General features: G+C 62.4%; 3 protein-coding genes and 1 long non-coding RNA gene across 12 annotated transcripts; 2 read left to right on the plus strand and 2 right to left on the minus strand.

Moving 5' to 3' along the window:
- Window positions 1–246: 246 nt before the first annotated feature.
- Window positions 247–4,849, minus strand: DNAJB1 (DnaJ heat shock protein family (Hsp40) member B1). Of its 2 annotated transcripts, none has more exons than XM_064141885.1 (3): window positions 4,537–4,849; window positions 2,706–3,274; window positions 247–1,791 (listed from the first exon to the last, which is right to left on the minus strand). In XM_064141885.1, exons 1-3 carry the CDS (start codon window positions 4,745–4,747, stop codon window positions 1,561–1,563), a joined length of 1,011 nt encoding a protein of 336 aa, XP_063997955.1. In that variant the 5' UTR covers window positions 4,748–4,849; the 3' UTR covers window positions 247–1,560. The 2 variants fall into 2 exon arrangements, with proteins under 2 accessions (XP_063997955.1, XP_063997954.1); XM_064141884.1 differs by having other exon boundaries at window positions 4,551–4,683.
- Window positions 4,850–5,900: 1,051 nt separating this feature from the next.
- TECR (trans-2,3-enoyl-CoA reductase) lies at window positions 5,901–12,602 on the plus strand. Of its 5 annotated transcripts, none has more exons than XM_064141898.1 (13): window positions 5,901–6,008; window positions 7,796–7,846; window positions 8,177–8,228; window positions 8,488–8,532; window positions 8,631–8,734; window positions 8,914–9,029; window positions 9,482–9,587; window positions 9,772–9,844; window positions 10,074–10,117; window positions 10,411–10,468; window positions 10,802–10,890; window positions 11,186–11,231; window positions 11,872–12,602. In XM_064141898.1, exons 1-13 carry the CDS (start codon window positions 5,994–5,996, stop codon window positions 12,045–12,047), a joined length of 975 nt encoding a protein of 324 aa, XP_063997968.1. In that variant the 5' UTR covers window positions 5,901–5,993; the 3' UTR covers window positions 12,048–12,602. The 5 variants fall into 5 exon arrangements, with proteins under 5 accessions (XP_063997968.1, XP_063997971.1, XP_063997969.1 ...); XM_064141899.1 differs by having other exon boundaries at window positions 5,902–6,008; window positions 11,920–12,602; XM_064141901.1 differs by lacking the exon at window positions 10,074–10,117.
- Window positions 12,603–12,688: 86 nt separating this feature from the next.
- Window positions 12,689–14,070, minus strand: NDUFB7 (NADH:ubiquinone oxidoreductase subunit B7). The gene is made up of 3 exons (XM_064141911.1): window positions 13,901–14,070; window positions 13,462–13,630; window positions 12,689–12,849 (listed from the first exon to the last, which is right to left on the minus strand). The coding sequence occupies exons 1-3, from the start codon at window positions 14,010–14,012 to the stop codon at window positions 12,759–12,761; spliced, it is 372 nt and encodes a 123-aa protein (XP_063997981.1). The 5' UTR covers window positions 14,013–14,070; the 3' UTR covers window positions 12,689–12,758.
- Window positions 14,071–14,130: 60 nt separating this feature from the next.
- LOC135174580 (uncharacterized) lies at window positions 14,131–17,707 on the plus strand. Of its 4 annotated transcripts, none has more exons than XR_010302015.1 (4): window positions 14,131–15,418; window positions 15,868–16,006; window positions 16,204–16,363; window positions 17,152–17,707. It is a non-coding gene; the product is annotated as an uncharacterized LOC135174580 (long non-coding RNA). The 4 variants fall into 4 exon arrangements; XR_010302016.1 differs by having other exon boundaries at window positions 17,192–17,707; XR_010302017.1 differs by having other exon boundaries at window positions 14,131–14,520.
- The last annotated feature ends 7,271 nt before the right edge of the window (window positions 17,708–24,978 follow it).

The raw sequence follows: 24,978 nt of genomic DNA on the forward strand, positions 1-24,978 counted from the left end.
GGAGGGCAGATCCGGAGGTGGGGGGCGGTGTGTGTGGAACAGATCCCATCGTTTAGCGGAACAGAGCCACAGGGAGGAGCAGCTCCTGGGGGGGTTGGGAGTGGGGCATCCCCTCCTTCCCTCTCCCCCGTTCCCCTTCCCAGCCTCCCAACCTGACCCCCACACGCTCCCCAGTACTCAAACCCCCCCCCCCCCTTCCCCTCGCCCCCCCCCCCCCCCCCCCCCCCAAAGACTTCCAGAGCCAAGTGGAGGTTTCAGTTCTTTATCAGCAGCTCCCAAGTCTGGGCAGTTTCACCCCCAAAAAAAAGGGGTGGGAGGGCCCTGCCCTGCCCCGCCCTGAGCCGCCCGCGGCCCCCTCACTCCAGAACATCCCCTCCTTTGGTGGGGGTGGGAATCTCTCTTAACCCCCTCTACCCCCAATAATGGAATGAGATGGAAGGTGGTGAGAACAACCCCACGACCCCCACACACAACTCCCAGTGCTGGGAAGAACCCCAAATTAGGGTGTGGGGAAAGCTGGAGACCCCCAAAAATGGGGGGTGGGGAAAGCTGGAGACCCCACAAAGTGGGGGGTGGGGGAAATGGAGACCCTCAAAATGGGGGGGTGCACACAGACATGGGGCTGAGGGCACCTGGAGACACTCGAATTATGGGATAGGGGAGTGGCACACACCAGGCAAGGCCCCCACCCCCCTTCAAAGACCCCCAAGATGAGAGGACAACACCAAAGACACTCCATAACCCTCATGAGGTGGGTGAGGGGGGCAAGGACACCAGGAGCTCCCCCAAGACGGGGGTGCAAGGGACCCCAAGATCCCCCCTGAGGCCAGAGATAGGGGGGACAAGGAGGGGGAGGGAAAGGACAGCAGGAGCCCCCCCACGATGGGGGGAAGGGAGGGACAAAGAGACCCCAGGGCCACCACAGCACAGAAATGAGGGAACAAGGACAGCAGAAGATGGAGAGTGGGACACTCCAAGACCCCTCAAGATGGGGATGGAGTGGCACAAAGACACCCTGAGACCTCCAGAGCTTCGTGGGGGGGGGCAAGGACATGTCAGGATCCTCAAGGTGGGGTGAGTGACACCAAAGACACCCCAAGATCTCAAAGAGGGGGACACCTCAGTGCTCCCAGAGACCCCCCCAGCATGGGGTGGGAGATGCCAGAGACAACCCAGGCTCTCAGATTGGGACACCAAGGGCACCTCACCACCCCCAGACCCCCAAGACAGATTGGGACATGCACCAAGCACACCCCAAGATCTTCCACCTGGGGACACCAAAGACACCTCAGGATCTCCAAGATGAGCACTGAGGACCCCACACTCACCCCCCCAACCCCTCCACGATGAGGCCGAGGACACCACAAGCCCCTCCCAGCCTGCAGCCTTTCGCGGAGCCCTCCTCAGCCAGAACCTGCCTCAACCCCTCTAAGCCCCCTCCCAAGCGTGGTCCCCTAAGAGGTTCAAACCCTACCCCAAGCCCCCTCCCCCCCTTCCCCATTCCCCACCACAACCGGGTGAGGGGTGGCGGGGACGGGGGGTGCAGGGCAGGGCTCGGGGCTAGACCGGCAGGATCTGTTCCAGCAGGGTGCGGGAGGCCTGCGGGATGCGGTCCGGGAACTTGACCTCAAACTCGATGATGAGGTCCCCGCGCTGCTCAGGGCTGCGGGGGTAGGGCAGACCCTCGCCCGGGATCCGCCGCTTCACGCCGGGCTTCAGCACGTCCTGGAACACCATGGGGATGGTTCTGCCGTCCAGCGTCGGAGTGTTCACTGTACAGCCACACAGCGCCTGCGGCAGCCACGCCAGAGCTGTCACCGCGGGGCACGGGCACCACACGGGGCACCGGCACCGCGCGGCCCCCAGCACCGCCACAGCAGGAGGAGGTTACCCCGTGGGCAGCGGGGATGCCAGCACGGCCCTGGCACAGCACGGCCATCGCGGGTTACACGGGGACAGCACAGCCTTGGCACCTCACAGCCACTGGGGGCCACCACAGCTGCCTGCCTGACTGCCAGGCTTGTGCCACTTAGGACCACCACTCAGAACATCCCCATCACCACCCCCCACCACGACCACCACCAGCCAGACCACTCCTCCACCCCCCTACCACATCTCTACCACCAGAATCAATGACCCCATCACGTCCACACCACCCACTGAGACCACCCGCCCAGACCACCTCCCATTGTGTCCCCACCACCCACTGTGGCTGTGTCCAGGCCACCAAACAACCACCCAGCACGGCCTAGCACCCAGATCCATCCCCAGCATGTCGTCCCCGTGAACAACCACCTCCCGGGTCTGTTGCCACCCAAAGCAACCACCCCTCACATCCTCAACACCACTAAGACCAACCCAGCTCAGACCTCTTCACCACGGCCAAGACTGACCCACCCCTGATATCCTCACCAAACCGCTCTGGTCAGCCCCACTGCAACCCAGACCTTGGTGTCTACGAAGGCCAACCTGCCTTTGACATCCCTCACCACCGTGACGACTCAACTCGGCCCTGCCTTCCTCACCCTGCCCAAGACCAACCTGTCCTTGCCATGGCCAAACTCTTGCCACCCCTACCATGGCCAACCTACCCTTGACATCCTCACCACCACCAAGACTCAACCCACCCCTAACATCCCCACCATGGAGGAGGCCAACCTGCTCTCACCACCCCCACACCTGGCTGCCTCCGACCCCCCACCCACCTCGCGGAGGCTGATCTTGGCCGGGTAGACAATGTCCGAGCCCTCGCGGCGGAAGACACCGTGGGGTTTGTCCTTCAGCACAAAGACGACGTCGGCAGGGATGTTGTTGGGGGTCTGGTCGCCCTCCTTGGGGAAGGTGATCTTGGTGCCCTCCTTCCAGCCCCGTTTCACCTCGATGGTCAGGATCTTGTCCTCGTTCCTCATCGTCTTCCCGTCGGGGTTGAGACGCTTGTGGGAGATCTTCATTTTCTTGGTGCAGCCGCTGTAGATCTCCTCCAGGGAGACCTTCAGGTCGTAGAGCACTGGGGGGTCCTGTTTGCGGCAGGAGCCGTCAGCACCGGCGCGGGCCCGGGGGAAGCCGACGCTGCCGAAGCCTCCCACGTGGAAGGTGGTGAAGGAGTCGTCACCGTCCTCATCGTCGCCGTTGCGCTGCACGAAGAAGGTGTCGAAGGGGTTGCGGCCGTCGAAGAATTCGGCAAACATGGCGTGGGGGTCTCCGCGGAAGGTGTAGGTGAAGGTGGGCCCGTTAGAACCCCCAGGCCCGGACGTTGGGGTCCCTCCTTTCAAGCCTAGGAGACAGGTTGGAGTCGGTGGCCTTGAAGGGTCTCTCCGCTCCCCCTCCCCCCCGAAGCAGAAGCGATTGGTGGCTGTTGGGAGGTAGCCATCAGGCCCCCGCAGGATGCCGGAGGTGGCCAGGGCAGGGCAGGGCAGGGCAGGGCGTGGGGCGAGCCGCAGGCAGGGTGTGGGGCGGGCGGTGGCGGCGGCGAGCTGGCGCCGGGAGCGGGAACCGGTTCTGCCCGGGCACAGCTCGATGCTGCTGACGGCCCCGGACGGGCCCCAACAGGCCCAGCCGGCTCCATCCCCACCCCCGGCACACCTCGGGTGAGGCTGCCGGCATCCCTCGGGCTGCAGGCACCCCTGAACCTGCCTACCCCTGACCTCCCCAGACCACCGCTTCCTGCCCTACTTTCAGTCATAGCTCCCCCCGGGCCCTTCACCCCCTGACCCACATCCCCTGCCCTACTTTCAGCCAGAGCCCCCCCCCAGGCTCCTCATCTCTTGCCCTGCCTCCACCTTCATCCCCCCGACCCCCACCTCCTGCTCTATTTCTACCCAGAGACCCCAGACCTGCCCCCACCCTGACCCCCCTCAACCTCCATTTCCCTGCTTTGCCTCCATCCTGACCTCCCCCAACCCCATTCTGTCTCCACCCTGACCTCCCCCCAACCCCCTCCCCTGCCTCCACCTTCACCCCCCAGACCTCTCAACCCCTGTCCCGCCTTCATCCTAACCTCCCCAAGACCACCACCCCACCACACCAGTCCCCCTGCCCGGCCCTCAGCCCCATTGTTTGCCTTCATCCTGAACCCCCTCGCTCCAGATTCCAACCCCTGCCACCTGTCTCCCTTATCCTGCCTTCAACCTCGATCCGTGTCCCACTTTACCCTGACCCCCTCAACCCAAGCTGATCCCTTCCAGACCCCACAACCCGGCCTCTATCAAGCCACTTCTCACTGTCCAGACGCTCCCACCACTACTGACTGACTCCCCCCAGCCTGCTGCTTCTATCCTGCCTTCATCCTGCCCTCCCCAGACTCCCACCACACTGCCCTACCCTCACTCTGACTCCCTCCAAGCCCACCACCCTCTGTTCTTCACACTGATCCCCCCAGACTCCCATTCCCCCGCCCTGCCTTCACCCTGACCGCACCCTCCCTCCCTGTCCACTCCGGGGCCCCACACTCCCACCCTACCTCCACACTGCCTCCCTTCCCCAAGGCCCCTCATCGCCCTGGTTACGGCGGCCCCCGGCGCCGCCCCCGCCGCTCACCCTCCTCCCCGTACTTGTCGAAGATCTCCCGTTTCTTGGGGTCGCTGAGGACATCGTAGGCCTCGGCCACCTCCTTGAACCGCTCTTCAGCTCCGGGTTCCTTGTTCTTATCAGGGTGGTAGCGCAGGGCCTGCCGGCGGTAGGCCCGCCGGATATCCTCGGCTGAGGCCCCACGAGCCAGCCCCAGCGTGCGGTAATAATCCTTCCCCATGCCGGAGCCGAGCAAGGCCCCGCCGCTGCCGAGCCGCCGCTGCCGAGCCGCCGCCGCCACCGGAGTGAGGCAATGGCGGAACCTTCCAGAGCCCGCGCCCGCCGCGCCCCGCCCCGCGCGCCGCGCAGCCAATCGCAGAGGGGGACGTAACGGAAGGGGGCGTGTCCAGCGGCAATACGCATGCGCGGCAGGGCAGTGCCGGGGGGGGAGGTTTCTTCCTGCCTCCTTTACCTGCCGGGCCGGGGAGGGGAGGGGGTGTGTGCTGGAAAGGGAGGTGTTACCATGGCAACCGCGTGCGGCCTGGGCCTGGCACCCTGACGGCCTGGGCCTGGCACCCACCGTGACAGCGCGGCCTTGCCACCCAGAGCCACCGCCACTCCCAGTGATAACGCTGTCACCCTCAGGCCACTGTCACCCCCAGTGACAGCCTGTCCCTGCCACCATAGGGTGTCATCACCATGTCACCAACTGCGATCTCAGACGCCCCCTTATGTGCCCTAATGGGGGTCAGGAGAATTCGGGACATGGAGATGCGGGGACACGTGACAGATAAATGGACATGGAGACGTCAAGGCCATAGATCTGGGCACGTAAGAATGCGGGGACATGGGAACACAGGAGACAGAGATACAGGGCCATAGGGGATGGAGGGACATGGGAACACAGGAGACAGGGATACAGGGCCATGGGGAATGGAGGGACATGGGGACACAGGGAGATGTCCTTAGGCCTTGCCCTGTGCCGGTGTACGCCAAATTGTCCCCATGTCCCTAGGCTCTGCTCTGTCCCTTGTACCCCAAATTGTCCCCGTGTCCCCACACCTTGCTTTGTCTCCTGTCCCATGAATCGCCTCCCCTGCCCCCTGTATCCCGAAGTGTCCCCACGGGGTCCTTCCATGCCCAACCCGGTCCCTGCCACCCCCAAGCCCTGCCATTCCAGGTCACGTTGGGCTGCCTCCTTTCTCCATTGGCTAGCTCCGCCGTCACTCGAGCCCCACCTCCCCTTCCGATTGGCGGCAGTGCCGCCGGGCGTTGCCGTTGTTATGGAAACAAGGCAAGACTGGGCGAGGGGAGGGGACAGGAACGCTGCCGCGGAGCTCCTGGCTTCTGATTGGCTACTTGCTTCCACTCAGCACTGCAGCGATTGGCTGGCGCCCCCCAAGCTCCGCCCTCTAGATGAAACGGGAGGATCACGTTAAGGAGAACGGGCGCCCGGCGACAGCAGAGGCGGCGGAGCAGCGGCGGCCATGAAGCACTACGAGGTGAGGCGGGGCCGCCTGCCCTGTATGGGCCTCAGCTCCGTGCCCCGGGACGCGGTCTGGCTGCGGCCTAACCCTCCCGATCACGGCCCCGGCCCCTTCGACTCCCGCGGGCAGCCGCGGGCACAGCCGACGCATGCGCCGGGCCGCAGGTCGCGTGAGTGCGCATGCACGGACCTGCCCGCCCCTCGTTCCGCGCATGCGCGCCAGGGCTGCGGTCGGCCCGGCGCATGCACGGTGCAGGGGCGAGGATGCGGCCTGGCCGCTATCCCGGGGTCCGCCGCCCCCCGTGGGGCCTGGCGCGCTTCGGTGGTTCCCTGCGCGTCTTTAGCAGGACCTGGGCTCGGACGAGGGGTTCAGGCGGTTCAGCGGGATCCAGCTGGACTCGGGCCAGTTCATCAAGGCCCAGCCGCTCCCCTTGGGCCTGCCCCGCTGTGCCCGGGCCTGCCCTGCCGGGCCTGTCCTGTCAGCTCTTTTGCAGCCGTCGCGGCGGCACCGGTGACGGCTCCAGGAGGGGCAGCCGCCCACGGCCGCATCCCACACGGGAAGCGAGCGAGGCATCACCCCAGGGCGGCAGGGGCACAGTATGCCCTTGGAGATGGCACAACGAGAGGGCCCCGCTGCCCCCCCGGGGGGTCGCGGCGCTGTGCCGCCCGTACCGTTCCGCGCCGCCCCACGCGCATCTCACTGCCACCCCCCGGGGACGCTGGGGCAGTGCTGGGAGGGCAGGGCGCATCCTGCTCTAGGCACTGCCAGCCCCGGCCTGCCCAGCAGCCGTACCCTGCTGGCGGGGGGTGAGAGCCGGGGCCCTGGCAACGGCTTCCCCTCGCCGTGGTGCTGCCTCCGGGGGGTGGCACTGGCACTGGCACGGCCTCACTGTCCCCAGGAGAGTGGCACAAGGGACATGCACACCCCTGGGGTGGCCTCGTTCACCACTGGTGGTGGCAGCAGGTCGGGTGAGGCCGTGGGCAGATGCCTGGCATAGCTCAGTGGTGAGGTGGCAACGACGCTGCCGCAGGCAGGACGCGGCCCCACGAGGTGGGGGAGGTGGCAGAGCCAAAATAAACCACACACCCCTCCCCCCGCCCCGGGCCCTGGCACTGTCACCGTACCTGGGCCACCCTCGTGCCTCATGTGGCATGTCTGGGAGTGCCGTGGCAGTGTCACAGCCCTAGGGTGACGGAGCCCTGTGCCCACCAAGGGGGTGCTGGGGTCGATGATCACCCCCGTGCCCAGTGGAGTGTCCCAGGGTGACTTAACCCTGTTCCCCAAAGATGCCACAGGCTGGTCCGTGCCACCCCCGGGCCTCAGCCCCAGCCTCACACAGGGCCCAAACCGGTCCCCTCCTCGCGGTGACCCTGGGGGTGGCACCAGGCCCTGTGGCCACACTCTGGCCAGCCCTGCCCCTACCTTGGTGCCACCGAGGCCCTTGGGCACTTGAGGGGGGGGGGAACGACTCCAACCTTACCTCCCACCCTTGCTGTGCTCCTGTCCCTTCTGTCCCTGCTGGCCACCAGACCCTGTCCCTCCCAGGCCACCTCCAGGGCCACTATGGCCAATAGCCACCTCGGGGTGGGGAAGGGAGGGCATGGGGGGGTTATATTTAGCAGCTCCCCTGAGAGCGATCTGGTTTCAGCCTGGCACTGGTATCCCCTTGGGGACTTGGGGACATGGAGGGGGCAGGGTTGGCAGGGGAGGGGTCTCCGGTGGCCCTGACACCCCTGCCAGGGCTGTGGCCCCGAGCCCCCCACCCTGGGAAGAAGCTGAAAAAGGCTTCACTGTGCTTCGAGGTGGAGATCCTGGATGCCAGGACCCGAGACAAGCTCTGCTTCCTCGACAAGGTACCCCCACCGATGCCCCCCGAGCCTCTGTGCTAGCCTCTGCCACACCCCCCCCCCCCCCCACCTCAGATGGGTCACCCTGCCTGGGCTGGTCACCTTCTGCCTGCTGGGCACACCCTACCGGGGCTGTACAGCCCCCCCCGCTGAGCAACCCCTGAGTGGCTGGAAGACTTATGTGGGCTGGGCACCCCCTGCCTCAGCTGGGCACCCCCTCCCTGGCCTGGGCACTCCCTCTCTGGGCTGGGCACCCCCTCGCTGGGCACACCCTCCCTGGGCTGGGCAGCCCCTTCTTGGACTGGGCACTCCCTGATGCCCTCTCCTTGTCCCCAGGTGGAGCCCCATGCCACGGTGGCAGACATCAAGAATCTCTTCAACAAGGCTCGTACGTGCTGGAGGGGGTACCAAGACCCTCCCTGGGCTGCTGGGGACCCTCGTCATGGTTGGAGACCTGTCACAAGGCCTGGGGACCCTCCATGGGGACCCCCATGGGGACATTGGGGACCACCCATGGGGCTATTTGGGTCTTCACAGTGCCTGGGGACCTCCATGGGGACACTGGGGTGCCATAGCAACCCATGGGGGCATCCTGGGCACCCCGTTGTGCCCATGGTGCCACCCTCTCACCCCCTTCTCTCCGGCAGATCCCCAGTGGTACCCAGCCAGACAGTCCCTGCGCCTGGACCCCAGTGAGTGCCAGCATGGGGGAGGTCTGGGGTGCCCCCAAAGTGCCCCCAAGCCCACGGGGGTGGCAGTCACCAGGCTGTGTGTGTGCCCGTCCCCGCAGAGGGCAGGTCGCTGAAGGACGAGGATGTGCTGCAGAGCCTGCCCGTGGGCACCACTGCCACCTTCTACTTCCGGGACCTGGGTGCCCAGATCAGCTGGGTGACGGTGAGGCCTCGTGGCCCCCCATCCAATGCCCTCCCCCTCCCCCTCCCCATGCCCCTCTGCCCCTCCCCATTCCCCTCTGTCTCTCCCCGTGCCCCCTGCTCCTCTCCTTGCCCCTTCCTGTAACCCCCTGTTCCTCCCTGCCGCTCCCTGCTCCAGCTCCCCCTGGGGGTCTCCCGCAGGTGTTCCTGACGGAGTACGCAGGACCCCTCCTCATCTACCTCCTCTTCTACTTCCGAGTGCCCTTCCTCTACGGCCCCCGCTACGACTTCACTGCCAGCCGCCACTCTGTTGTCCAGTGGGCACCGGGGGGGATTCGCTGGGGCTGGTTTGGGGGCAATGGCACCCGGGGGGGCTGGTTTGGGGGTAATGGCACCTGGGGGGAGGGGCTTCTCCTGGGTCTGTTTTGGGAGTGATGGCACCCGGGGGGGCTGGTTTGGGGGTGATCAGCCCCTGGGGAGGGCTTTACTGGGGATCTGCACCCGAGTCGTACACTGGAGGGGAGAGGGGGGAGGTGGTCATGGATTTAATTTGGGGGGTGGAGGTCCCCACACCCCCAGGATACCAATGGTGGAGGCAGGGCAGGGGGGCAGTACCACTCAGTGTGGCTGGGGACAGGGTGGCACAAGCAGGGTTTGGCAGGGGTGGGGGTGCACCTTCGGGGTGCATTCCTACGTGGTCCCCTTTGCCCCCTTGTCCTTATGTCCCCCTCCGTGTCCGTGTGCCCCTGCCCCTTCCTCATGCCCCCAGCCTGGCCTGCTGCTGCCACTCCTTCCACTACATCAAGAGGCTGCTGGAGACCCTCTTTGTGCATCGCTTCTCCCATGGCACTATGCCCCTCCGGAACATCTTCAAGGTGCCACCTCTGTGCCCTCCCTGGCCCCAACCCTCCCCACTCCTTTTTCCCACCCCTCTCCAACCCCATCCCTTACCCCCAGCACACAAAACCACCTCCGGGCTCAGCTCTCTGGTCCCTGGGTGGCACCGAAGTTGGCACTGCCTTCTGGTGGCCCTAATGTGTGTCCTCTCCCCCCAACCAGAACTGCACTTACTACTGGGGCTTCGCGGCCTGGATGGCCTATTACATCAACCACCCTCTCTACACGCCCCCGGGTGAGCGCCCCTGCCTCCGCCCTCCGCCGCCTCTCCTCATCCCCTCCCCTCTCCCCTCCCTGTCCCCTTTCCTGTCCTTGTCCCCTCCCCTCTCCCTGTTCCCTCCCTGTCACTCCCTGTCCCCAATCCCTCCCCTGCTCTCTGTGCCCCTCTCTGTCCCCTCCATGGGGACACTGTGACAGGGGCAGGAGATGGCACTGTCCCCTGACCCCCCTCCCCGTGTCCCCAGCCTATGGTGACGAGCAGGTGAAGCTGGCACTCGCTGTCTTTCTGGTGGGTGCTGGGGGAGGTCCCATGGATGCTATGTGGGGCGGTGCTGGGCGGGGGGGAGAAGTCCCAGGGTGGGTGCTGGGGGGGTCCCGGGGTGGTCCCATGGGTGCTGGGAGATGCTGAGGGGACACTTGGGGATGGTGGGTGAGGGTCCCATGGGTGCAGGGGCGGTGCTGGGCGGGGGGGGGAAGTCCCAGGGGTGCTGTGAGGTTCTGGAGGTGTTCTACAGGGTGCTGAGAGGTGGTCTCAGGTGGCAGCCTCAGCTGAGGACCCCTCCTCAAATTGTGCCCCCGCAGTTTTGCCAACTGGGAAACTTCTCCATCCACGTGGCCCTGAGGAACCTGCGGCCTGCAGGTGAGGGACAGGGGACAGGGGTGGGGGTGACAGGGGTGGCAAGGGTCGGGGTGGCACAGGAGGGTGTGGCATAGGTGGGGGAAGCATGGGGTGGGGTGTGATGGGGGTAGGACATGAGTGGGGATGACAGGGGTGAGGGTGGCACGGGTGGGGGTGATGGGGGGGGTGACAGGGGTGGGGGTGACCGGGGTCGGGGGGGGGGTGATGGGGGTGGGGCTGGCACGGGTGGGGGTGACGGGTGGGGGGTGACAGGGTGGGGCTGGCACGGGTAGGGGTGGCAAGGGTCAGGAGTGCTACTCGTGGGGTCCCCCTGGTGCTGCCTCCTGCCCGCAGGCTCCAAGGCTCGCAAGATTCCCTACCCCACTCGCAACCCTTTCACGTGGCTCTTCCTGCTGGTGTCCTGCCCCAACTACACCTACGAGGTGGGGGTTGGCACTGGATGGCACCTGGGGGCAATGGCACTGCTTGTGGGGGGGGCAGCTGGGGGCAATGCATTGCTGGGCGGGGGGCAGTGGGTGGGGAGGGCTTAATTTTGCGGTGGGGGTGTCACAAGTAGCAGTGGGATGGAGTGGGGGCACCTTGAGGGGCCGGCAGGGCTGGGGGGGGTCCCACCACTGTGTGGGGAGGGCTGAGAGGTTGAGGGGGGAGCCCTCAAGGTTGGGGGAGGTGTCACATTGGCAGTGGGGAGGGGGTGACAGTTTGTGCCCCACCCCCCAGGTTGGGTCCTGGATTGGCTTCACCATCATGACCCAGTGCCTGCCTGGTGAGTGGGTGGCACCCTCAGGTTGGGGAGGGCACCTTAAGGGGGGTCGGAGCACCCTGAGAGGGGAGGGGCACCCTAAGGGATTGGGGGGTACCCTTAGGAGGCAGGGGGCACCCTAAGGAGTGGGCAGCAACTCCAGGTGTCGGGGTGGGGACACCCTAAGGGACAGGTTGGCACCCAAGGATGGGGGGCACTACCCTAAGTGTGGGGGGGACACCCTCGGGTGGTGGTGCTAATTTTTGGGAGGGTGTCACACCCTGACTGGCGAGGGGCTCACGTGCTCATTTTGGGGGGGTGTCACACCCTGATTTACGGGGGGTTGCCCTGATTTGGGGGTGGTACCCTGATTGGGGGGGTGTCAGTCTGACCTGGGGGGGTTTAATACCCTGATTTAGGGGGGGCCACCCTGATTTATTATAGGAGGGTAACACGGTGATTTGGGGGGGGTCCAGCCTCACTGGGGGAGTCAACATCCTGACTTAGGAGGGGCTCACCCTGACTGGGGGGGAGGTCACCCAAGGATGCCCTCATTTGCCCCCACCCCCAGCTCCCCCTGGCTCCTTTCCTCCCTGTGCCATTCTCCCTTGGGGTCTCCACCCCTGCACACCCCCTGCAGCGCTGTCACCTGCACCCCCTCCAGCAATGCCACCAACCCCACCCCCCTCAAGGCGTGCCCCTCCCCCCGCAGTGGCGCTGTTCTCGCTGGTGGGCTTCGTGCAGATGGCAATCTGGGCGCAGGGCAAGCACCGCAGCTACCTGCGCGACTTCCGTGACTACCCCCCGCTGCGCTCCCCCATCGTCCCCTTCCTGCTGTGACACCCGGGGGGCACTGAGGGACACCTCAGAGCCTGTCCCTCGTTGTCCCCTTCCTGCTGTGACACCCGGGGGGCACCGAGGGACACCTCAGAGCCTGTCCCTCGTTGTCCCCTTCCTGCTGTGACACCCGGGGGGCACTGAGGGACACCTCAGAGCCTGTCCCTCGTTGTCCCCTTCCTGCTGTGACACCCGGGGGGCATTGAGGGGACACCCCCAGAATCTGTCCCTCGTCGTCCCCTTCCTGCTGTGACACGCGGGGGGCACCGAGGGGACACCCCCGGACCCTGTCGGCCCACCCCCAGCTGGCCTTGTCCCCCTCCTGCTATAGAGGGACACCCCCAGAGCTTGTCCCTTGTTGTCCCCTTCCTGCTATGACATCTGAGGACAGCCTGAGCTGTCCCTGTCCTCCTCCTGTCCCATGCTGACCCCGGTGGGGGGCAGGAATTTTGACCCTCCCTGTGCTGCCCGTGGGGCCCAATCAATGCCCCTCTCTTGTGCCTCTCCCCCTCCCCTGGCCTTGTCCCCTCATGCAACAATAAAAACGATGTCACCTCCCCTGCATGTGGCTGTCACTGTCACACCCCCGGGGGACAAACGGCAGAGGCACAGCCCTCCCCCTGTGCCCATGTACCCAGGCACGGTACCAGGCATCAGCTGGGTTTATTTCAGGGGGGTTGCCCCCAGGGGTGTCCCCTGGCACCGTGGCTGCTGTCACTCGCTGGTGACCTCCTGCTGGCGCAGCCTCTTTTGGCGCTGCAGCAACCTCCGCTCGCGCTCAAACTCCTTCATCCGCATCACGTAGCTGGGCACACACAGCGGGCATGAGTGCACCTCTGCCACCCTCCCCCTGCCACCCACTGCCCCTGCTGCCACCCTCCCCTGCCACCCACTGCCCCTGCCCCCTGCTGCCAGCCACCCCATGCCACCCATTGCCCCTGCCCCCTGCTGCCAGCCACCCCATGCCACCCACTGCCCCTGCCCCCTGCTGCCAGCCACTCCATGCCTCCCACTGCCCCTGCCACCTCCTGCCAGCCACCCCCCTGCCACAAGCCACCCCACTACCACCCACTGCCCCCTGCCACCTGCCCCCACGGCCACCTGCTGCCAGCCACCCCTCTGCCACCCACCATCCCCTGCCACCTTATCACCCTCTGGCACCTGCTGCCAGTCACCCCCCTGCCACCCCATCACTCTCTGACACCCCATTGCCCCTCGTCACCTGCTGCCAGTCATCTCCCTGCCACCCATCACCCCCTGCCACCTTCTGTCACTTCCCATCACCCACCATGTGCCCCGTGTCCCATATGCTCTCCATGTACTCATGGTGCTGGCATCCCCCCTGCCCCCATCCTCATGGTGCTGGCACCCCCCCGCCCCCATCTTCATGGTGCTGGCACCCCCCGTGCCCCCATACTCATGGTGCTGGCAGCTGTCCCAGTGGTGGCGCAGGTCGTTGCAGAGCCAGAGCAGGGGGAAGGCGTCTCGGCGGCAACGCATCAGCCGCAGCAGGTGGTGGGCACAGAAGTCTCTTTGCTCCAGGGGCACTCGGCCCTCTGCCAGCTGCTCCGCCGAGGCCACCATCACTGGCACCAACATGGGGACACGTCAGGGAGGAGACACCCGGGGGGGTTACTCGGAGACGTCACTCGAGGGGTCTGACCCGCGGGGACACCTCAAGGGCAACCCCGAAGAGGGTCCTGTGGGGCAGGGTCGGGGCCTGGGCAGTGTCGAGTGTGTCCCCTTCGGCGTCCCCCGCGGTGTGGCCGTGTCGTGTGGAGTGGTCTTCCCCCCTCTCCCCGTTCCGCGCGTGTTTCCCACCCGTGGGCCCGTCCCCTCCCCTGGCTCGTACTGACCGCGGGGCCGGCGCTCGGGCAGCCCCAGCTGGGGTGGGAAGGTCGGCATCTGCAGAGGGTCCGGCTCCGTCTCCGCATCCCCCAGGTAACGGCGAGCCAGGTGAGCGCCCATCACGACCCCGGGACGGCCACCGGAACCGGAAACGGCGCCCAGGGACCGGAAACAGCGAGAAGAACGAACGCGGAGAGCGGAACTATCTAGCTGGAAAATGAAACCCACCCGGACCCAAGAACGCAACGGACACAGAAGGGGGCGGAGCCACGCGCGGGACGGCTCCTTCGGTAGCTGGAAAAGGGTTTAGAGATCCCAATCCTGCTCCGACTTCGCTCTTGAAGCGGCTTCGGGAGAGCGGAGCCCCTGCGGCAGCGGCGCCGGCGCCGCCTCAGCGAGCTGGCGCCCGCACGCTAGAAGGCGGATCGCAGCAGCGCGTTCTACAGAATTGGCGCACACTGAGTGGAGCCGAATGGAGCCAAGCGGAGCGGAACCAAAGCCGATCCGAGCGGAGCCGAGCGGAGCCTAGCGGGGCGGAGCCGCCGTCCTCTTGGGGCGGGGAAAGGAAAACCTGTGGAAGCTGAAGGTTGTCCTCCAGGCATTGCAGTGCTGGGATTGTGAGCTTGAGGCAAGGTTTGGTGATCTCAAAGGTCTCTTCCAGCCTGAGCAGAGCTGTGGTTCCATGATTCTGAAATGCCAATCAGGAGAGGGCAGTTAGTGTCAGCTGCATATAATTTAATATTTACTTATTTACTTCATGGCTCTTTATTATGCTCAAGGAATCTGCACAAGGCTGCCCAGGGAGGTGGTGGAGTCACCGTGCCTGGAGGTGTCCAAGCAGTGAGATGGAGGTGCACCCTCAGCAAGTTTGCAGATGGCCCCAAGCCGAGTGGTGCTGTGGAGAAAGCAGAGGGACCAGGATGGTATCCAGAAACCACCTGGGCAGGCAGGAGAGCTGGGTTGGGAGTAAGCCTGCCTGTCACTGCAGGCTGAGGGTGGAGGTGATAAAAAGCAGCCCTGAGAAGGCCTTAGGAGTGCTTGGGAGAAGTTGTCTGAGCAGACTGTGTGAGCTTGCAGGCCAGAAGGAGTCTGTCAGAGGCGTGTAGGTGTTTGCAGGCTTCTATAGAGGTCTTCAGGCATATGCAGGGGCATGTAAAAGTCTGTGCATGCCTGTGTGTGTCTGTAGGGGCCCGTTAGAGGTCTGTAGGGTTCTACAGAGGCTTGTAGAGGTCTGCATGGGTCTGTAGGTGTCTTTGTGGGTCTGGAGGAGTCAGTAGTTAGATTTTAGGGGTTTGCAGGGATCTCCAGATACCTGTAGGCATTTGTCGGTGTTGTGAGAAGTCTTTGAGTGTCCGTAGGCATCGCGGGTGGAGTCGAAGGGAGCGGAAGTGAAGCTGCGCCGGCTACAGCCGAGCGGCGCTGAACAGAGCTGCAGGCAGGCAGGGCCTTTCGGGCCGAAGGGAAGCCTCACGCATTCCCCGGCAGAGCTGCGTTCTTTTTGTCTCACAGCAGAGGAGTTTGGGCAAGTGAGTTGCTCAGCAGCGGTGCATCTGAGACGCGTTTTACAACAGCTGCCGTAAGCCATTGCGGCGCTGTCTGCACGTGTCCCTGTGCCGCATGTACTGGGCTCCCTGGTGCTGCTTTGGCAGGGGGGGTTGCGCTGGTAGCTTTGCACAGGTCCCTTCCAAGCGCTAACCTCCTGGGTTCTGTGATCACACTTGCAGCCGGTTGCGTGCTCGGCTTCCCGTCCCATAGTAATTAGAGCTCTGCCAGCGGCTGCAGAAGGTCCCATCCCAGCTGCCTTTGAACACTGCTAAGCTTGGAGCCTCCTCAGGCAGCCTTTTCCAGTGTCTCACCGCCACAGCTGCTTGCTAGCACCAAGTAAAGTTGGAGTGAAGACTTCTTTAGAAAGGGAATCTTTCCCACCCTAGATTACCAAGAAGTGGTTTGTTCTCTTTCTCTTGGTCCTGTTCAGGTGCTTGGAGAGTACAAGCCCGCAGTGGTGTGCAGTGATGGTGCTGTGCAGGCCAAGGCAGGCTTTGAGCAGGCTGTCCGAAGGAAGCAGCTGTCCGGTGCCGGCAGAAGCTGGAGCGGAAGCTGGCAGCCCAGCACAGGTAACCGTGAGAAGCATCTGAGTGCTGCTTGCAGTCTGCCTTTTGCTGTCTCTTGCAGCACTTGACCTTTCCAAAAGAATAATTGTGTTCAGCTGGCTGGATGGATTTGCCTGCACTCAAGCTGTTGCCAGGAGCACGTGCAGCTGGTGCTTCCAAAGCCACTCTGTGTAAATCTTTGCTGCTGTTGAATTCTGCAGGTCTCTCCAGCAAGCATGAAATGAGCTGAAGGAGCATCAGAAGCAGCATGGCCATTTCCCCAGGCAGCAGGATGTTTCAGACAAGCACAAGCTCATCCGGAGGAGCAGATGCTGAGGAACATCCCCCACGAGACGCAGGTGGCCAAAGAGGCTGGGTCAGGTAAAGCTTTGTGTCGAGTTTGTGCTCCTTCTGGCAGTCAGTTGCACCTATTCAGATGAGTAGACGCATGGAGTGGTTGCTGTTGGAGAAGAGCTTCCAAATCATCCAGTGCAGCCCTTAAGGCAGCACTGCCAGGTCACCCCTAAAGCATGTCCCTGAGCAGCACAGCTGTAGGACTTTTCGCTCCCCCCACAGATGGGGACTCCAGCACTGTGCTGGACAGCCTGTTACAGGGCCTAAGACCTCTTCTGGGGAGGAGACTGTTCCTCCTGTCCAACCTAACCCTTCCCTGGTGCAACCTGAGGTCATTTCCTCTCATGCTGTCATTTGTTAGCTGGGAGAAGGGATCCAGCCCAGCCTGGCTCCAGCCGCCAGTGAGAGGGTGTCCAGGACCCCTGGGCAAGCTGTGCCAGTGTCTCCCCAGCCTCTCTGTAAAGAAATTCTTCCCAGTGTCCGTTCTGAGTCTCTCCTTTTCCAGAGTCAGTCCCTTCCTTTCTGACTTCCTTACCAGAGAAAGGCTACTTTTTTTTTCCCGTGGTGTGAGCAGGAATCCATTAAAGGTCTGGAGTGGGCTGCAGGGTTCTGTAGAGGTGCAGAGGAGTCTGTGGGGGTGTGTAGAGGTCTTAGGGGTGTGAAGAATTTGCAGGGATCTATAAGGGTCTGCAGACACCTTTGAAAGGTCTGCAGTTGTCTGTAGATGTCTCTAGGGTGCTGCAGGGGTCTGCAGGCACCTCTTAAATGTCTGCAGGGGTCTGTAGAGCTTTGTAGAGTAATGTGGGTGCCTGCAGCTGTCTCTAGGGGTCTGCAGCACCTCGTCAATGTCTGCAGGGGTCTGCAGTTGTCTGCTGCTGCAGGAGGAGTGGGCTCGCGGAGCCACGCCCCCCGAGCTGTGGAGCCACGCCCCCTCCCTGGCCTTTCTTGCCTGGCTCTGGTTGCTGCCACTTTATTTGTATAGCCCCACCCCCTTTCCCCTTGCTGTCTAGTCCCCGCCCCTTTCTGAGCCACACCCCTTCCCTGTTCTGTCCAGTCCCCGCCCCTCCATAGCCACGCCCTCTCCCCCATGCTGTGCCTGGTCCCGCCCCTTCTGCCCCGCCCCCAGTAACCAATAAAATGGTGACAGATTTGGAGCTTCCTTTGGAGGAGGAGTTCAGGAGGTGGCTGCTGATTGGTGGATTGTGGTGGGCGTGGCCTGCCACTTGTTCTGCCTTCCTCATTTGCATACATTTCAATATCAGGCTCTGCCTTTGAGTACCTTGGACATGTGTTGGGGGTTGGGGAGGGGTTACTGGGAGGGTCAGCAGCTGATTGGTGGATCCTGTGGGGGCTGTGAGCATGGTCACCCCTGTGCCCCACCCCCTCATTTGCATAAATGAATGCAGGGTCCACCTGGCAGAGTTTGGTGCTTTATTTGGGGGGGGGAACTGGTTGAAACTGGTTAGGACAGGGAGGGTCAGCAGCTGATTGGTGCATCCTCCGGTGTGGGCGGGGCCTGCCCCTGCCCTGCCCCTCCGAAGCGCTCGATGGTCTCCAGCACCAGCCCCAGCAGCTCCAGGAAGGAGGAGACCTCCCCCCGCAGGCCTCGAGCCCCCCGGGAGACCCAGAGCCTGCGGGGAGAGGGGTCAAGGACCTCCAGACCCTCCTAGGGACCTCCAATGACCTCCCAGGGGCCCCCAGACCCTCCCAGGGACCTCCAATGACCTCCCAGGGACCCCCAGACCCTCCCAGGGACCTTCCAGGGACCCTGAGACCCTCCTAGGGACCTCCCAAGGACCCCCAGACCTTCCCAGGGACCTCCAATGACCTCCCAGGGTCTTCCAGACCCTCCCAATGACCTCCCAGGGACCTCCAATGACCTCCCAGGGACCCCAGACTCACCCAGGGACCCACCAGACCTTCCCAGGGACCTCCCAGGGACCCCGAGACCCTCCTAGGGACCTTCCAAGGACCCCCAGACCTTCCCAGGGACCTCCAATGACCTCTCAGGGAGTGCCAGACCCACCAGACCTTCCCAGTGACCTCCCAGGGACCCCCAGGTCCTCCTAGGGACCTCCCAGGGACCCCCAGACCCACCCACTGACCTCCCAGAGACCCCCACTCACCTCCTTGTATGCCCCCATTAATCCCCCAGCCCCTCCCCGTCCCCTCCCAGCGCCCCCCAGTGCTCACTCACGCCCTCAGCTTGTCCCCGCAGCACTGCAGCCTGGCCTGGGGGCGCTGCTGAGGCATCCCCCCGGGCGGGGCTGGGGGCTGCAGGTCTGGGCCCAGCGCCCTCAGTGCCACCTGTGCCAGGCCAGCAGGCAGCGGCAGCAGCACCTCCCTGGCAGGGCAGGTCAAGGAGCCTCGGGGGAGGGACCCCAGCACCCCCCAGTCCCCTCCCACTGCTCCCAGTCCCCCCCCAGGCACCCCTGGGACTCTCTACGTCACCCACAGACCCTTCCCCTCCCCCCAGCCACCTCTGACCCCCGTCAAAACCTCACCCGGGGATCCCCCATGACACCCCCAGACCCTCTCTCTGCTCCACTGCCCCCTCCCCAGTCACCTCTGACTCTTCCCAAGGCGCCCCCAACCCCGGGGCCGCCTACAACACCCCCAGACCCTCCCCCTACCCCCTTCAGCCACTTCGGACCCCCCCCCCCTCAAATCCCCCTGCGACCCCCCCAAGCGTCCCTGGGAACCACTGACTCATCCCCAGACCCTCCCCCCCCTGCGCCCCCCCCTCCCCACCTCCGCCACCTCATCCCCCCCCGGCACCCCTCAAACCCCCCTGGGGTCCCCCCGAAGCTCCTCTGGGACTCTCCAAAACCCCCCAGCCCCTTCCCCCGCCCCCCCCCCGAGCCCTCTCGGACCCCTCTCGGGACCCCCCAACTCCACCTAAGACCCCCCCGGGGCTGGATACAGCTCCAGCACCTCGCTCCGCGCCGCCATCTTGCCTCTGTGCCGTCACTTCCGGTTGGCAGGCGACGCTCTGGGCCGCTCCTCTCGCTGGTCAAAGCCGCTCTAGGCCTCCGAGGTCCTCCAGGCGCCACTGCGAGCGGCTCTGGGCCAAAGCAATGATTGTGTTCAGCTGCAGGGATGGATTTGCCTGCACTCAAGCTGCTGCTGCCAGAGCCCCTCCGTGTCAATCTGTGCTGCCGTTGGGTTCTGCAGCTCTCTCCAGCAAGCATGGCATGAGCTGAAGGAGCAGCAGGAGCAGCATGGCCGTTCCCCAGGCAGCAGGAGGGTTCAGCCCAGCACCAGCTCATGCGGGAGGAGCAGATGCTGAGGAACATCCCCCACGAGACGCAGGTGGCCAAAGAGGCTGGGTCAGGTAAGGCTTTGTGTGGAGTTTGTGCTCCTTCTGGCAGTCAGGTGCACCGGTTCTGAGGAGTAGAAGCATGGAGTGGTTGCTGTTGGAGAAGAGTTTCCAAATCATCCAGGGCAGCCCTTAAGGCAGCACTGCCAGGTCACCCCTAAAGCATGTCCCTGAGCAGCACAGCTGTAGGACTTTTCCTCCCTCCAGGTAGCTGCAGCCAGCAGTGAGCTCACTGATCAGACTCTGTGCTCAGAGCAGAGCTGCTGCAGCCCTCTCACCATCTTGGTGGCCTCCTCTGCACTGGCTCCAACACTTCCATGTCCTGGTTGTGCTGGGGGCTCCAGAACTGCCCCCAGGACTGCAGATGGGGTGTGAGGAGAGCAGAGGCAAGGGGCAGAATCCCCTCCCTTGCCCTGCTGCCCACACTGCTCTTGCTGGAGCCCAGCACAGGGTTGCTGTCTGGGCTGCACTCACACTGTAGGCTCCTCTTGAGCTTTGCATCAGCCCAGACCCCCAGGGCCTGTTCCTCAGGGCTGCTCTCAGCCGTTCCCCATCCAGCCTGGAGTTGTGCTTGGGATTGTGCCCACCCAGGTGCAGGACCTTGCACTTGGCCTTGATGAATGCCATGAGGTTGGCCTGGGCGCACCTCTGCAGCCTGCCCAGTTTGTAACTGGGGCTGTAAAGAATGGTTATGCATTGCCTCTGCTTCTGATTTCAGGAGAGTCCCATTTCACTCTTGATGCTTTCTTTAAGAGAGGCATACAACTGAGCTCCCTCAGAGAAGCAGCATGAAGTGCATGAAGGATGCTGGCTGCACTCAGTACAGACAAGGCACATTGGAGTAGGTTAACAAGATGCTTGACATTTGCCCTTAATGGTCATTGTCTTCAAATGCATCATTCGGGAGTGAAGTTGCTTGGCATTTGCAGTTGACTACTTCTTCTCTGGCCTTTGGAGTGAAGGAAGGGAAAAACCAGAGTTGAAGATGTCAGCTCTGTAAGTTTTCTCTGGGTGATCAAAGCATGCACAACATCCTGTGCTTGTGCTCTGGAAGATTCTAGGAGCTTCACGGGGACTCAGGGAGCACAAGTTCTGGATTTCTGTGGGCTGTCTCTAGATGAACACCTGAATGCAGTGAATCTAAAAGCAGCTGTCTCTCATTTGAAGTTAAAGTGATGTGAGTGATCTGGTGCTTTATAGGTGCCAAAAAGGAGACCTTCTTCACCTGCTTCTCCTGTGCAAGCTCTTCTGTCTGTCTGCTGAGATGTTTCTGCCTGTTTCTCTGGCAGAGAAGTGTTTGCTTTTTGGGCTGGGTAAGTAGGAGATTTGTTTTGTTGATTTGCTTTGTTTTGTCGCTGAATACTTGGTGCAGCTGGCCTCAGATGCTGTTTCTTCACAAAGGACACACTACTGTGTGATTGGTGGGCATAGAAGCAGTAATTGCTGACAGAAGCACGCTTGTGAACTTGGCTGTAAATTCATGAACAGGCATTACAGTGTTTCTGTCTCTGCAAGCCAAAGTACTCTCATGCTGAAGAACTTCTTCCTCAGATCCACTCTAAGCAGCCCTGCTCTCCCTCAGCTTCAAACCATTCCCCTTGCCCTGTCTTTAGACACCCTTATGGAAAAAGTCCCTCTGCAGCCTTCCTGCTGCAGGTTCCCTTCAGGTACTGGGAGGTAGCTTTAAAGTCTCCCTGGAGTCTTGTCCCCTTCAGGCTGAGCAGCCCCAGCTCCCTCAGCCTATCCTCTTAGAAGTGCTCCAGCCCTTGGCTCATCCTCGTGGTCCTGCTCTGAACTGGTTCCAGCAGTTTTTCGTTCTTCAGCTGGACTGTGGCCATGTGGAATGTTTTGGGTTGTGCTTTTGCCTTTGCATGCTGAAAGACTTCCTGTGTTACCTTAGTAGTACGTTTCATGTGCAAGGTTCCTGTCTGTGATCTCTTGCTGCTGGGGAAGTCATGAGCTACCTGTGGGGGGTGTGAAATGCAGTAAGCTTCCATCGCGTTGCCTGCACGGATGTGAGGGGACAAAGTACTGCTGAGAAGCCTTTTTGTACCATTCTCTTCCCCCTTCCCCTCTTGCCTTTAAGGGAACACACACAGGGAGAAGCTCACTGAGCGCCCTCTGACATGCTGTAGGAATTCTTTGCTTTGCAGTGTTTTACACTGTGGCTCTTCAAACCTGTAACCCATCTGCTTTCCATTGCCAGCGAGCTGACCATCCGTACTACCGTCGCCTTGAATGCCTCCAACCAGCAGTGTTTGCTGCCAGACAGACACCTGGAGAAGACAGAGGACATGGTTAAGTTCATGAAGGATATCTTGGATGGTGCTGCTGAAGTAAGTCTTTGTTGTGGCTTGAGATATATTGGTTGGTGTTTGGTTTTTCCCCCCTTAGCTGCGGTGGCTCGATTGTTACGCCGTGTGATTTATCTTCCTGTCCTGGCTGTCTTCCCGTGCTGGGTGCTGGCAGTGAATACGTGGTGAGGAGTGCTTGGGGTGTGCCATCCTTTGCTGTTCTCACTGTGGGAACTCCAAGAGCCATGGAATGGGTGCGTTATGAGTGATGCACAATTAATAACCAATATTAATGTTGGTATCCAGGCAAAGGTTGTTAATAACTACAACCAACCTGTTTCTTATCATTCAGTCTCTGCAGAAAGCTTATTGACAAGGTTCAAAGCACACAGCTGGGGTATTTGTACACTTAGAATCATGGAATCAGCCAGGTTGGAAGAGACCTCCAAGCTCATCCAGCCCAACCTAGCCCCAGCCCTCTCCAGTCAGCTAGGCCATGGCACTAAGTGCCTCATCCAGGCTTTTCTTGAGCAGCTGCAGGGACGGCGACTCCCTAGGCAGCCTCTGTGGTCTGAGAGCAGAGCAGCAACTTGCTGTTAGTTTGCTGTGATGGTCTCAAACAACTGTGGGAGAGTTTGGCATGAGCCTGTTGGAATGCTTAGCCTTACTGGAGGAGCTGGGAGCGTCTGGGCAGCATGAAATGCAAGAGCAATTGCTTTTCACTGCCTTCTTAAGGGACTTAAGGGTTGGGAGGTCTGAAGAATGAACTGTTGGGATCATAACTGCAAAGTGTCAGCAGTTTTGACATGGTTCCATTTGACATTGCAGGCACAGGCTGGTGATGGACTTCTGCAACGAAGCAAGAGAGTCATCTATGAGGCCAAGGCTGCTGTAATGGTAGAGTTCATTGCTTATTCAGTGAGGTGATGCTCTTGTCAGTCAAGAAGGACTTAGTTGCAGAGGCTTTAGAAATGCTTTGATGTAAGCTTGTTGCTATGCTGTGCCTAGTGTATCTATTGTCACTATTTAGAACTAGGCTTAAACCAAATGAACTTCTGGATTAAAACAGCCAATCATGTCTGCCACAGTTCTAACTGTTCCACCTGCATGAATTTCACGTTTTTCACTCTGCTGTTAGTCTGATGTATTTTAAGGGACAGAATCATGAAAATCCAACCTCTTTTCCTTGAGCTTTTTGCCATCGCTTCAGAGGTTCTTTTGTGTTCTGAGCAATGTTTTGGTTTCAGTCTGTCCCAGTCCTCTGTCAGCCTCCCAGCCAAGAAATCTCTGCTCCTGGTGAGGCGGAGCAGCTTCTGTCTGTTGTTACTTGTCCTAGTGCTGAGCACCACCAAGCAGCAGCTGGCACCTTGGTGCTGACCCCTGCCCCTCGGCAATGTATAGACGTTAAGGAGATCCCTTCTCTTCCCCAGACTAAACATCCCCAGGCCTCTCTCTCTTCTTTCCAGCCCCCTCCCACCCCCCGCTCTTGCCCCTCCCCCAGTCCTCTCTCACCCCCTCCACCTCCTCTCTTCACCCCCCCCACCTCCTCTCTTCACCCCCCCACCTCCTCTCTTCTCCCCCCCACCTCCTCTCTTCACCCCCCCACCTCCTCTCTTCTCCCCCCCACCTCCTCTCTTCTCCCCCCCACCTCCTCTCTTCTCCCCCCCACCTCCTCTCTTCTCCCCCCCACCTCCTCTCTTCACCCCCCCACCTCCTCTCTTCACCCCCCCACCTCCTCTCTTCACCCCCCCACCTCCTCTCTTCACCCCCCCACCTCCTCTCTTCACCCCCCCACCTCCTCTCTTCACCCCCCCGCCTCCTCTCTTCACCCCCCCCACCTCCTTCTTCACCCCCCACCTCCTCTCTTCACCCCCCCACCTCCTCTCTTCTCCCACCCCTCCTCTCTTCACCCCCCCACCTCCTCTCTTCTCCCACCCCTCCTCTCTTCACCCCCCCCACCTCCTCTCTTTCCCACCCCTCCTCTCTTCACCCCCCCACCTCCTCTCTTTTCCCACCCCTCCTCTCTTCACCCCCCCACCTCCTCTCTTTTCCCACCCCTCCTCTCTTCACCCCCCCACCTCCTCTCTTTTCCCACCCCTCCTCTCTTCACCCCCCCACCTCCTCTCTTTTCCCACCCCTCCTCTCTTCACCCCCCCACCTCCTCTCTTTTCCCACCCTTCCTCTCTTCACACCCCCCACCTCCTCTCTTTTCCCACCCCTCCTCTCTTCACCCCCCCACCTCCTCTCTTTTCCCACCCCTCCTCTCTTCACCCCCCCCACCTCCTCTCTTTTCCCACCCCTCCTCTCTTCACCCCCCCCACCTCCTCTCTTTTCCCACCCCTCCTCTCTTCACCCCCCCCACCTCCTCTCTTTTCCCACCCCTCCTCTCTTCACCCCCCCACCTCCTCTCTTTTCCCACCCCTCCTCTCTTCACCCCCCCCACCTCCTCTCTTTTCCCACCCCTCCTCTCTTCACCCCCCCCACCTCCTCTCTTTTCCCACCCCTCCCCTCTTCACCCCCCCACCTCCTCTCTTTTCCCACCCCTCCCCTCTTCACCCCCCCACCTCCTCTCTTTCCCACCCCTCCCCTCTTCACCCCCCCACCTCCTCTCTTTTCCCACCCCTCCCCTCTTCACCCCCCCACCTCCTCTCTTTCCCACCCCTCCCCTCTTCACCCCCCCCACCTCCTCTCTTTCCCACCCCTCCCCTCTTCACCCCCCCCACCTCCTCTCTTCTCCCACCCACCTCCTCTCTTCTCCCACCCACCTCCTCTCTTCTCCCACCCCTCCTCTCTTCTCCCACCCACCTCCTCTCTTCTCCCACCCACCTCCTCTCTTCTCCCACCCACCTCCTCTCTTCTCCCACCCACCTCCTCTCTTCTCCCACCCACCTCCTCTCTTCTCCCACCCCTCCTCTCTTCTCCCACCCCTCCTCTCTTCTCCCACCCCTCCTCTCTTCTCCCACCCCTCCTCTCTTCTCCCACCCCTCCTCTCTTCTCCCACCCCTCCTCCTCTCTTCTCCCACCCCACC

This window comes from Pogoniulus pusillus, unplaced genomic scaffold, assembly GCF_015220805.1.
Source record: "Pogoniulus pusillus isolate bPogPus1 unplaced genomic scaffold, bPogPus1.pri scaffold_81_arrow_ctg1, whole genome shotgun sequence".
Classification (NCBI taxonomy): Eukaryota; Metazoa; Chordata; class Aves; order Piciformes; family Lybiidae; genus Pogoniulus; species Pogoniulus pusillus.